We start from the raw sequence: 13,773 nt of genomic DNA on the forward strand, positions 1-13,773 counted from the left end.
TAACCAATCAAAATTAAGCAATGCATTACCCACAACGAGAACGCACTTCCGTTCCTGTGCTGCCATAATTTGAAATATACAGGAATTCTAAACTTTTTTCTTGTTGAATTATGCCTTTTTTCACCTGTATAGTACTGTTTTTTAATGATTATTTTGTTTTTAAGCATTAAGATTTAAAATAGAATAGAATAGAAATCATTTATTCAGACAACACATCAAAACAAATCACACATGTAAGATTTATGATTTTATTGTTTTTTATTTAAATAATTCAAGTAATAATACGGTTATTAGTTGTAAGATAAGACGTGTAAGATACAATTTTTATTTGAATTTTATTATGTTATTTTATTTAGACAGTGGTAACATTCGTTTTTAGGAGTCAAGTCGAAGTGTCACTGTCATTCTCGTCTCATTCGTCTTCTTGAACAAAAATATTGAACATCCGAACTGAATAAACTTAAACAGTGAAATTGCTAATAGCAATTTGCTATGTAGTGAATGTACATTCATGAATAAAGTATTATCTGAAGCAAAAACACTAAGTAAGAAATTAAAATGAAGGACTCAAGTTATCATTTTGTGAATGTTGAGGAAATAATTGGTCAAGACAACAGTGGCTCTGAAAATCATAGTGAAAATAAAGATGTAAGTGCTCTTATTTGCCAGCTAGCTAAAATAAAAAAATCGGTTTTTGAACAAGTGTTCTATTAAAGTTCTCTTTATTTATACAGAGTCTGAAGCTATCAACTTTGGATCAGGATTCTCGCTACCTAACTGAAAATTCTGAGGACATCACAAAACCTAAATACTACCGGCTGGACCGAGTAGTGTTTGCTGAGTCTATAAACCACGGGGAAACTACTGCAGAAGAACTAGGTATATGAGAGTTTTTAGAAAATAGAGTACCCAATTAGCGTCAATTTAGCGATATTAATAACGCATTGAATTTCAGTAAAAACTTGGTTTTGGTGTTCATTTCATAAACTATAAGCGATATTAAAATGTTCAAAATGCAAAAAGTTGACTCCCATAAAGATTTCATGCTTGAATGTTGTCAAAAATCTGATAGCGATTAACTTTTCTTGACTACTCATCCTAACCCCTTGAGTAGTGGGCAGCCGATCCCGACTGATTACGTCATTTAAATTTCAAATTCGATTAATTGACATAAAATAAAAATTCCAATAACTCAATAGTAATAAAACCACTTAAATATTTGCACGAGGGACTTGGCAACTTTTTACACTAGGTGGAAATTCTAAATATGTATAAAAAGTAGTGATAAAAACAAATTTGAGTACAATACTTTCTAGTGATAAATTCATTTCTACAGGTGAACAGGAAGATTTAGGAGAAATAAAATTTGTTGACAATGTCATAGTGAAGACTAGACCTGGCAAAAGAAATAGATATTTTATTGATATCAAAGATGACTCTCTGGAGTGTCCTATGGTAAGTTTATATTTTATTCTAGATGTTTAATATCTAGCAACAAATTATAGTCACTACTTTTTAAATTATAGTTTATAAGCAACTTTTACTGCCATCTGACCTAACTTTCAACAAAATAGGAATTAATTCTTATTGAGATTAGTTTGATTTCCTCACATTGTTCTGTGCCTAAAAAGTGCCTTGCCTAAAATAAATAAAATAAAAAGCCCCATATTACTGGGTAATAGAACAAAAATACCTATAATATTTTTAAGACTAAACCTAACTTCTTCTTTATTTGCCATGCCCTAACGGATGTCGGCGACCATCTTTGCCATCTCTCTGCTCTTAGCTATTCTTGCCAGCATGGCTGCGTTATTCAGACAACTAAACCTAACATTAAACCTTAAACCTAATAAATGTTTAAAGAGAATTACACCAGCACCCTCTTAAGAGGTATAGGCTTCTTCCAGCTTTTCCCATTTTTTGCAGTCTTGGGCCTCCCATATCAGTTGGCCCGCACTACTTTAATTATGTCATCAGCCCAGCGTGCCAATGGCTGTCTTCTCTTTCTTCTTCCATCTGGCCCTTTCCAGGCTGTCGCTTGTAAGGTCCATCTCTTGTCCTGGACACTTTCTTACAAGCTTTTATTTAACTTGCAATGTACCTATGATGTTTGTACGAGTCAAATCTTGCAAGTTTAATTTGATCCACTTCCTGGTTTCTGATGAAGCTGAAAATTTGTATACATATGTAAGTTGGGTGACAATGCAATATTATGGTATCATCGAGCTGATCTGATGATGGACACAGGAGATGGCCAAAGGAACTCTGTTCTGTGATAAAATAACGCAACCTAATTTTGTTTTGGGGTTTTTAGAATTGTCTCGATAAGTATTACTGTGGAAGAAAAGTACAAGCAGCGATAAAAGTTTTGTACCTAAAATGAAATTTTAGGCAGTTTTTTTCAACTTCATATTGATGTTTATATTTATAGGCTTAATTCCTGTTCCTCTTTATTTCTGTACCCACATCTTTTACCATGAACAAATTTTAGTATGTATATTTTTTCAGTCAACCTGCTCCCAAACTTTCAACACCAAAACACTTCTTAAGGCCCACATACGGAAAGTCCACTGCGCCACCACCAAATATGTGTGTGAAGAGTGTGGCGCGGGTTTTACTGCACCATATTTATTGAAGAGGCACTCCGCTGTTCATGGGAGTAAGGTGCAGTGTGGGATTTGTGAGAAATGGCTTAGTCGGCGGACTGAGTAAGTATGAGTAAAAAATAATAGAATTGGCTACTTGACAGTTTTTAGGGTTCCGTAGCCAAATGGCAAAAAACGGAACCCTTATAGATTCGTCATGTCCGTCTGTCTGTCCGATTCTGTCACAGCCACTTTTTTCCGAAACTATAAGAGCTGTACTGTTCAAACTTGGTAAGTAGATGTATTCTATGAACCGCATTAGGATGTTTACACAAAAATAGAAAAAAAACAATAAATTTTGGGGGTTCCCCATACTTAGAACTGAAACTCAAAAAATCTTTTTTCATCAAACCCATACGTGTGGGGTATCTATGGATAGGTCTTCAAAAATGATATTGAGGTTTCTACTATCATTTTTTTCTAAAATGAATAGTTTGCGCGAGAGACACTTTCAAAGTGATAAAATGTGTGTCCCCCCCCCGTAACTTCTAAAATAACAGAATGAAAAATCTAAAAAAAATATATGATATACATTGCCATGTAAACTTCCACCGAAAATTGGTTTGAACGAGATCTAGTAAGTAGTTTTTTTTTAATACGTCATGAAATTAAAAAAAAAATTTTTTTTTTCATCATACCCATACGTGTGGGGTATCTATGGATAGGTCTTCAAAAATGATATTAATGTTTCTAATATCATTTTTTTCTAAACTGAATAGTTTGCGCGAGAGAACCTTCCAAAGTGAAAAAAAGTGTGTCCCCCCCCCCTGTAACTTCTAAAATAACAGAATGAAAAATCTAAAAAAAATATATGATATACATTGCCATGTAAACTTCCACCAAAAATTGGTTTGAACGAGATCTAGTAAGTAGTTTTTTTTTAATACGTCATGAAATTTAAAAAAAATTTTTTTTTTCATCATACCCATACGTGTGGGGTATCTATGGATAGGTCTTCAAAAATGATATTAATGTTTCTAATATCATTTTTTTCTAAACTGAATAGTTTGCGCGAGAGAACCTTCCAAAGTGAAAAAAAGTGTGTCCCCCCCCCTGTAACTTCTAAAATAACAGAATGAAAAATCTAAAAAAAATATATGATATACATTACCATGCAAACTTCCACCGAAAATTGGTTTGAACGAGATCTAGTGAGTAGTTTTTTTTTTAATACGTCATAAAATTTAAAAAAAATTTTTTTCATCAAACATATACGTGTAAGGTATCTATGGATAGGTCTTCAAAAATGATAGTTAGGTTCCTAATATCATTTTTTTCTAAACTGAATAGTTTGCGCGAGAGACACTTCCAAAGTGGTAAAATGTGTGTCCAAAGTGGTAAAATGTTGAACAAGATCTAGTAAGAAGATTTTTTTTTAATACGTCTTAAATTGTACGGAACCCTTCATGCGCGAGTCCGACTCGCACTTGGCCGCTTTTTTGTAAATAATGTCAATCAATCTTGATTTTCTTGGGAATCAAATGTCTATATAGGACTCATGGCATTTAAGCAACACAAGGGTCAGAAATGAGAGTTAAAGTCTGACGCTTGCTCTCGACGATTGAAACGCCTCTTACAAAATGATAATGTAATGTAACGTCAAATTACATTAGTCCATCCTAAATGTATGGAAGATTAAGAGAATTGCTATTTTGACCCTGAAATATTGCGTTGATGTATATAGTTGTCATACAATTTATTTATCAATAAAATTTAGGGAATCGAATGGTACCTACGATTTTCTTTTTACATTTTTTTATAATTTCAATATTTCTTTTTAAATTCAATTTTTTTATAATAGATGGCTCATTTTCTATCCATTTATCTAAATTTTGTTAAGTATATTATTCAACATGTGTCAAGTACCCAATAGATTGAACTTCTTTTTAACTGAAAAGTTTTGATGGCCTGTTATTCAGATATAAGATAAGGCTAGTTTAGCAACCAAACTGTCAAGGTTTGTTGCTCTCTTTATCATCATCCCCCTAGGTTTCGGTTTTTTGGACCCATGGTTCAAAAGTTAGGACACATTTTTTTTCTTTCAAAGCAATTATTACCGAAAATATTCACACAAGACCTGTACTCGTTTTGAAAGACCTATCCAACGATACCCCACACCATTAGGTTAAAACGAAAAAAACAATTTGAGTTTTTATTTCACCTTTCTGTCGCCATGCTTGATTTATGTATGCATGCTAAATTGCAGCTTTCTAGCTCTAAAGGGCCCACTCGCGATTGTCAGCTTTTGCGAATAACTGACAGGCCGATATCGTCCGGCGAACTGGTAATCAGTCCGAGCAAAGCCTCGGACGGACAGACAGACGGGCATGGCTTAACTATAAGGGTTCCTTGACTACAGAAGTACGGAACCCTAAAAATGGGTAGTAAGCTCCACATGTTAGACTACTTAGACAAGTATTTCTAAAGTTAAAAAGTTGGTATGTTTACAGTAAAAAAAAATCTGGCTAGTGTAAAACATTCCCTCAGGGAAACAAAACCTCAGGGTATGTTTATCATGTCATGTACCAGGTTAGGTCTTAGTCTATGTGTGTTGACCTCATTTATTTGTCCCCAGCCTATCAGTCCACATGCGAACCCACGGTGCGACGCGGCAACACGCATGTGCGTCATGCGGCAAGCGCTTCCTGCGGCATGCGTCATTGCGGCGTCACGAGAAGTTTGTGCATCGCGACGGGGACTTGGCCTGCGATCGTTGTGATGCCAGGTATAAAAATATTCAGAAAAATATTTATTGTATAAAAACTATGAAATTTATACTGTCTGTGTATAGCTGCGAAGACGTTTGCGTAGAAAGATGATTTCCTTGATGAAAACTATCCTATGTTCTTCAAGACCAAGCTTTGCAATTATTTTCTATCGAGCCGATTTCGTTCAATCATGTATCGAGTACAACCACGGTCTTTGAAATATAATTAATATGAACATATATTTTTCTTACTTGACTAAAACAAATAGTCTTTCTTAAAAAACTGTTTAAGTAACATCAATTTCAAGGACATTGGGTGTTGACAGCCTCTTAAGGGGATGAAAAAGGGAAGAAAATTACAATGAGAGAAAAAGTAAGTACTTATTCTACGCAAAGGAAAGCGGGGGCAGAAGCTAGTGTAAATTGAAAATGCATGCAACCACGGTGCCGATGCCAACTGTACATACACATATAATAAAAGTTTTTTTTTTCAGATTTGCCTCACGGACGCTGTGGAGTCAGCACCGTAGAACACACAAGCGCTAAGGTAAGTGACGACCTGTCTGGAGTGTCTGTGGGTGGTGACCCTGTATATAATTATTACAATTTGATTACTTTAAGATGTATAATTAATGCTGACATGTCTGAATTATTTTTAATTAAATGTTTTAATTATTTTTTTATACTACGTCGGTGGCAAACAAGCATACGGCCCGCCTGATTGTAAGCAGTCTCCGTAGCCTATGTACGCCTGAAACTCCAGAGGAGTTACATGCGCGTTGCCGACCCTAACCCCCCCTCGTTGGGTCTCGTTAAATAACTTCCTGAGGCTATTCAAAAACGTAATTTTAATATCAATAGAAAACCATTTTATTCTATCGAAGTGTACGTATTGCTCACCCGGTATTGTATAGTCCTAGCCCTAAGTATACGTGTTGCATGGTAGACTTTAGGAAATTGCAATAGTCATAGTTTAACATTATTATTTAAGGCTGTTCCTAACACGTATATGGGTTATGCCTGAATTAAATGATTATTTAATTTAATTTATGAAGCCGATGATTGTTGAGCCACATGGCTCTAGGGTTCTAGCTAAATTGGACATTCCATAGCTAAAGTATTGAACAACCAATTTAGCTAGGACCCTAACCCTAAGCGCAACTTGCACCATCCCACTAACCCGGGGTTAACTGGTTAAACCGCTAACCCAGTCTCAAATTGTACTGATAACCATGGTAACTCCAGGTTTAACCGGTTAACCCCGGGTTAGTGGGATGGTGCAAGTGGCCCTAAACCCTAAATGGTTCAATAGTCGTGAAACAGAGCATTATAGTACATTTTGAGATCTCCGAAATTTAATAATGGAACACAGCGCGAATTGTATCTTTATACAGACTTTAAAAAAAACCGGTCAAGTGCGAGTTCGTTTACCTCGCGCACCGAGGGTTCCGTACAAACTTTCAATTTTCTCATGTAAGTAACTAATCACGAAAGACTTGACCAGAAGTAATATGCATAATAGGGATGATGACACATGAATGAATGAATGAATGAATGAATGTTGAATTTTATAACAAAATCTAGTAAAATAAATAGCAAATGAGCAATTTATCGCAATAATGTGGTTATTAAAATAATATATTTGCAAATGATAAAAAAATATAGGACCTGAAAGTTTCAAACTTAAAGGTTTTATTTATTTCCAAAAAGGAATAAAGTAAGGGTACCTTTCGATTCCTTACATTTTATCCAAAAAAATATTGTATAGCAAATATATACATAAACGCAATATTTCACCGCAATTTTAATGTTTTTCATGTAACTCCTCTGGAGTTGCAGGTGTACATAGGCTACGGAGACTGCTTACCATCAGGCAGGCCGTATGCTTGTTTGCCACCGACGTAGTATAAAGAACTTCAAGATGGGTTCTCGGACTTCTCGGTGACCGCGACGTCACGTTTGCTTATCGTTTTGTTGGGAGCGTTTCGCGAGTAAAGTACGTCTGTCGGACTTTGACTATCATTGTTGACTTTTGTATAATTTGTATTGCTTTAATGCAATGGGTCCCATATAGACATTTGATTCGAAAAACGGACCTGAACGATTGATAGCATTAATAAAAAGCGGCCAAGTGCGAGTCGGACTCGCCCATGAAGGGTTCCGTACCATTTATGACGTATAAAAAAACTACTTACTAGATCTCGTTCAAACCAATTTTCGGTGAAAGTTTGCATGGTAATGTACATCATATATTTTATTTAGTTTTATCATTCTGTTATTTTAGAAGTTACAGGGGGGGGGGGGACACATTTTACCACTTTGGAAGTGTCTCTACTATTCAGTTTAGAAAAATATAAAAAAAATATATTAATAGAATATTAGAAGTTTCAATATCATTTTTGAAGACCTATTCATAGATACCCCACATGTATGAGTTTGATAAAAAAAAAATTTTGAGTTTAAGTTCTAAGTATGGGGAACCCCCAAAAATTATTGTTTTTTTTTCTATTTTTGTGTGAAAATCTTAATGCGGTTCACAGAATACATCTACTTACCAAGTTTAAACAGCTTATAGTAGTTATAACTTATTGTAGCTTATGGTAGTTAGTTAGCTTATAGTTTCGGAAGAAAGTGGCAGTGACATAGATGGACAGACAGACATACATGACGAGTCCATAAGGGTTCCGTTTTTTGCCATTTGGCTGCGGAAGCCTAAAAATAGTCATCTAGCTTTTTGTGTACAGCGCCATCTATGGGCAAATTAACTAAACTAACTAATTTGTGCGATCTGTATGAATGTTGGTTTTTCAGGGATAATTCTTTATCATGTGAACCGATTTCAATATTTTTTATTTTATTTGAAAGAAGGTGTCTTTAATGTATTAATATAATAGAAATTCCAACTATAATAAACACCCGCAAACGAGATTCAATTATAAAAAGTTTTTTATTAATTAACACTACTGCTCGCCACTGATCACTGATCGAGCAGTAGTGTTGGAGGCCAAGACACACTTTGGGTCGCTGCGCCAGAGTAGTAAGTAAGTTTTTATTAATCAAAAAAAAAATATCAAGATAGATTTTATTTTTCCTGTGATCTTTATGATAATGTTATTATGTTACGATGCAACCTTTTTGCATTAGCTCCGCTAGAAGAAGCTACGACCCGGCGCGGATTCTACTTTTAAAATTAATTCGAATATGTCAATGATCATAAGAAACAATACGATACATGTCAAGCTAAAGCAAATAAAACTACAATAAATATTGTCAATTTATTATATTAATTGTTTCTATTAAATACAAATGTTCAAGAAACAAGTTCACGTATATAGTCGCGTGAACATTTGGTGACCCCGACGTGATCAACAATTCTCTTCGAAGTATATCCTTGGAAATAAGTGGATCCTTGGAAAACAAGCGGAATCCCGGAGTCCAGTATATAAGTCCAGAGTCCAGTAAATACAACAGCATCCAACACGAGCACAGAGATTACAGGAAAACCCTTGCGTGAAGTGTTTGAATAAATAGCGTAAATTACGATTTCATGGTTGCCTCAATCCTGCTCTGCATCAGGTTGTATTTTTCTATCATTACGTCAAAACAAAAATATCACAATCTACTAGTTACATTTGATTCCATTTATATTTACAACAATTCTCATTCAAAATTGAAATAGTCCAGTCACTGTATACAGATAGTCCAGTAAATTACGTAAAATATTTAACATTTTCTTCAAAGTTGCAAACACTAAATAAACATCATAGCATACGTTAGAAACGAGATTTGCGTATAATATGCAGCATATTTAGCATGCTCTGAGATTAGCATCATTACAATTTCAGTAAATAAGCTTTATGCTGCCTTCGAGATTCTTCCGGAGATACGGGTGTCAGCTGGCTTTCCGCGTAATTCTTCCGCTTGATCGCGAGCATACTAGCATCACTGCACGCGGACAACTCTCCTGTTTGCCACTAGTTTGATACGGTGGCCTGCACGGTTTGAATTTCAATTTATTCTTAGTACAGTCTGTTCAATTTATTTATCCCGGTTTCTTAGTATACTTACGTATGTGCATTTAATTTATTTACAAAATGTCTGAAGAACTAAAGCCGTTAGTTCGCAAGCGCGGCACTATTAAGGCAAAGGTTACCTTATATGAAAAATATATTGATACAATAAAGGCGATTTCTACGGAAAACTTCACTAAGGCCTTATTCGGTGAACTCCAGTTAAAACTAGGTCGATTTCAAGAATTATTATCTCAGTTTGATGAAGTTCAGTCAGAAATTGAAAATTTAGATGACATCAACTTAGCTGATCAGCTTTTAGAACGTGAGCAAGTTGAGGATTCTATCATAAGGTTGATTTCATTGTCACAAATGATACTTGAGTCGAATCAACCAACGACTACTAAATATGCTACCGCTGTTTCTCGGGCCGAAGGTTCAATACATGCAAATGACAGTTCTCAGACTCCTGTCAACTGTCCAATTCGGCTTCCTGCTATAAAATTACCTTCCTTTGAAGGCAGTTACACGAAATGGATGGAGTTTCGCGATACCTTCGATTCATTAATAAATAAAAACGAGTCCATCCCTGCAATAAACAAATTTCATTATTTACGTGCGTCTTTAGAGGGTGGAGCAGCTTTAGTCATAAAATCTATTGAGTTTACAAGTGCTAATTATACATTCGCGAACGATACAGTAACGAGAAAATTTTGATCAATAACCATATTAAGTCACTGTTCAACTTTGAACCAATTACTACGGAATCCCATAAGGCTATAAGGTATATGATTGACTCTTTCTCCAAAAACCTACGTGCCTTAAACACACTTAAAGAGCCCACAGACAGTTGGGATACATTAGTTATATATATGATGGTGTCGAAACTAGATAGCGCCACTAGTAGGAAGTGGGAAGAACACAAAAATTCACTTAAAGTCTCACCTAAGCTCGATGATTTTTTGATGTTCCTTCGCAATCGAGCTGATGTTTTAGAAACTATACAGTGCGGTACTTCCACACAAAAACTTGATAAACCTACTAACCAAATAAAAGAAAACAAACATATTACAACAATGCTAGGTATAAGTGACTATAAATACACAACCAGTGCTAATAACAACAATACAATTATAACCTGTTCGTTTTGCAAACAAAATCATTTTAATCATCAGTGTGACAAGTTCAAGGAAATGTCAGTGGATTGCAGGCAAAAGGAAGTTTCCAAATACAATTTATGCAAGAATTGCCTGCGCCCTGGCCATCAACATTTTCGTTGCCGCTTAGGCCCATGTAGGAACTGTCATGAAAAACACAATACACTATTACATATTGAAATCAAAGATGACATTGATAAAAATTTATCTAATAATACAAACGCTACTATTGCAATGTTTACGCGATGCAACTTATCTCAAAAGAGGCTTCCACTTCGTGAGGCCCCGGAGGACGCCTTAGGCGAATCTTATTATATTTCTAAAAGTAGTGTGATTAACCAACATAAATTAAGCGAATATGACATGAAAAATTATAATGCTAACTTTCAAAGTTTACGAGAGCTTAGGGCACATGACCGAAGCGGACCGTCCCGCTCTCGGGTATTTTATAATACTCGTACATCATTACGTAATTTACGAACTGTTAATGTTTCGGTAGTCCATCCTAAAGCATGGCGTCACGTCTCAACAGAATGGAACTCAGCAGATCTGGCTTCAAGGGGGGTCAAACCTCAACAATATACTCGCCAGTGCTCTGTGGTGGGAAACACTCTGCTTCCTTGAGAAACTAGAGTCTAAGTGGCCTTTAGCAAAACACGTTGACGCCCAATTACTAGAAGTTAAATCGTTTCTATTCTAAACTTCATACATGCGCGCAACTATCTTTATGCATTTACTTAGTTTTATTATTAGCATGTAGTTATATCTTCTTTGTGACAATTAATCAAACTTTATATTTAGGTAATTAATATGAATTGAACAGAATGTTACAAACGTGTATATACGGCAAATCGGAGAGTTTGCTTGCAGTGAGCAACTTATCTTTCATTATTTCCCTGAGTACGTTCCAGACTTCGGCGGAGTCTGGAAGGCAGCAGTAATATCTGCTTAGCTAATATTTAAATATTGCTGCTAACATTAATTCAACCTTTAAGAAATTAGCCTAGGTACTTAGCATAGATTGAGGCTATCATGAATTCACGTCCTCTGACACCTTTGTCTGAGGATCCTTCCAAACTAGCTCCACTCACGCCTGGGCACTTCCTTGTCGGACGACTATTGATGTCCCTGCCATCACTGAAGTAAAGATGATGACAGTCAATAGATACCAGCTCGTACAACTACTAAGGCAACATTTTTGGACGCCGTGGACTAAGAAATATCTTACTACTCTTCAGCAACGTTTCAAGTGGAAAACCAGTAAGGGATCCATCAAGATCGACGATGTAGTTCCAATCATGGACGAGCAGCTCCCACCAATGAAATTTCTACTAAGAGTCATCGACGTAAAGCAAAGAACGGCATTATCAAGCGAGCCGTCTCAAGGCTATCATCCTTTAAGTTCCCATTCTCATGAGCCTCTTGAAAGTAGGGATTGCAATCCGGTCCGGCGGATCCGGTAATCCGGCCGGATCCGGCACTTTTCAAGAGCAACCGGATCCGGTAAAAATCACCGGATCCGGTAAAATAAAAAAACGCTTAAATACAGCACGCGCTGTGCATTTTAGATGAGGAAAAAGCGACGGGTAAGAAGTATGAAGTTAAACAGTACCCCTAGTGTAAATAAATTCGATTTCGAAACGTGACGTACGCGTTTGCGTTTAGTCTCATTTTGTATTGGATTTAGAAAGAGCGCGCCAAGCGGGACGTTTTGGAAACTCTAAATCCTATACAAAATGAGACTTAACGCAAACGCGTTCGTCACGTTATGATGTCGATCAAATTTACACTAGGGGTACTGAACAAAAAACGAATGAAAAGTTTGAATTTAGTAACATATTTATATATATATTTATTATGACGATAAATGGGAACAGAAGAGGATTTCTTCTTCTTTCGTGTTGGTGGCACGATATGACGATTACATAAATACTGTAAAAGAAGGAAAAATTAAAGGATGCAGATGCCATGGAAGGCATTTGTAATTTATGCTAAAGAGAAAGTTAATGTTGTGTCATAATGTTGTGATATAGGAGATTTATAATGTAAACAAATGAGCAGGATTAACTCGGCCGTACTCTACCGACTAGAGTTGGACTCATCAATATTTAGGTTAGGTACTCCGATTATATATATATATATATATATATAATTAAGATAAAATATTGATTCTTTACAATCTCATTCAATCTTATGCGATTTCCTTTATCTCCTGGTACATGCTACTCTACGTGTAGCCAATTCTTTATTTCATCCAAGTAACTTTTCTAAGGGAGTCCCTTTCCGCGATGGTTTTCAATCTTATACTCTATTATATTTCGGATGAGATCGCCGTGTCGTGTTTTGTTCCCTATAATTTGACCAATATACTTTCCTGTAAATTTAAAAAAGTTCATTTTTTTATCATAGAGTCTGCTACATTCTCGGACAAAAAATTAAAGCAAGATGATACTGGAGCACATTTAATATCATTTTGGTTAAAAGTAAAATATCTTCCTTTCTTACTAGAATGAATGTCAACGTTACAAAGAATTCAATCAAAGAACAGTAACAAAAACATGTCCTTTCAAGCAGTTCCAATTCCGACCCCACATCCCATCATCGGGCAAAATTTGAGCACTTCTGAATGGTTAAATATAATAAATGACCGATTTAATATTTTGTTATTAAACTGATATAGACATTGTAACACTTTATAGTATTTTTACTACCAAGTTCAATTTTATTGTTAAGAAGTTATTTATTAACTTCAAATTATAGATTTAGGAATACGTATTACGCAAAAAACTAGAAAAATATGACATTTAATTAACTTCAATATCCCTATACCAAACCGGATCCGGTCCGGCCGGATCCGGCCGGAATATGGCCAAAATCCGGTCGGATCCGGCCGGATTGAAAATCAATCCGGTTTGCAATCCCTACTTGAAAGCTAGCTTTCAAGGAGGGGCAGAATGTTACGATGCAACCTTTTTGCATTAGCTCCGCTAGAAGAAGCTACGACCCGGCGCGGATTCTACTTTTAAAATTAATTCGAATATGTCAATGATCATAAGAAACAATACGATACATGTCAAGCTAAAGCAAATAAAACTACAATAAATATTGTCTATTTATTATATTAATTGTTTCTATTAAATACAAATGTTCAAGAAACAAGTTCACGTATATAGTCGCGTGAACATATTATTATGTAAACATTAAATAATTTTTCATTCATAAATGTCGTAAAAGTCGGAGATAAGGGGGGTATT

General features: G+C 35.5%; 1 protein-coding gene across 1 annotated transcript; it reads left to right on the forward strand.

Moving 5' to 3' along the window:
* The first annotated feature begins 273 nt into the window (after nucleotides 1–273).
* Nucleotides 274–2,748, forward strand: LOC133530993 (zinc finger protein 148-like). Its single transcript, XM_061869063.1, has 4 exons — nucleotides 274–648; nucleotides 735–879; nucleotides 1,337–1,455; nucleotides 2,509–2,748. The coding sequence occupies exons 1-4, from the start codon at nucleotides 559–561 to the stop codon at nucleotides 2,710–2,712; spliced, it is 558 nt and encodes a 185-aa protein (XP_061725047.1). The 5' UTR covers nucleotides 274–558; the 3' UTR covers nucleotides 2,713–2,748.
* Nucleotides 2,749–13,773: the final 11,025 nt, after the last annotated feature.

The sequence above is a fragment of the Cydia pomonella genome, chromosome 24 (assembly GCF_033807575.1).
Source record: "Cydia pomonella isolate Wapato2018A chromosome 24, ilCydPomo1, whole genome shotgun sequence".
NCBI classification, from domain to species: Eukaryota; Metazoa; Arthropoda; class Insecta; order Lepidoptera; family Tortricidae; genus Cydia; species Cydia pomonella.

What these genes read in the sequence shown, in the direction of transcription:
- LOC133530993 (XM_061869063.1), top strand. Translation starts at nt 559, where the DNA reads ATGAAGGACTCAAGTTATCATTTTGTGAATGTTGAGGAAATAATTGGT. An exon ending in ATCATAGTGAAAATAAAGAT is followed by an intron (nt 649 to 734) that starts GTAAGTGCTCTT and finishes TTATTTATACAG; the next exon opens with AGTCTGAAGCTATCAACTTT. An exon ending in AACTACTGCAGAAGAACTAG is followed by an intron (nt 880 to 1,336) that starts GTATATGAGAGT and finishes TCATTTCTACAG; the next exon opens with GTGAACAGGAAGATTTAGGA.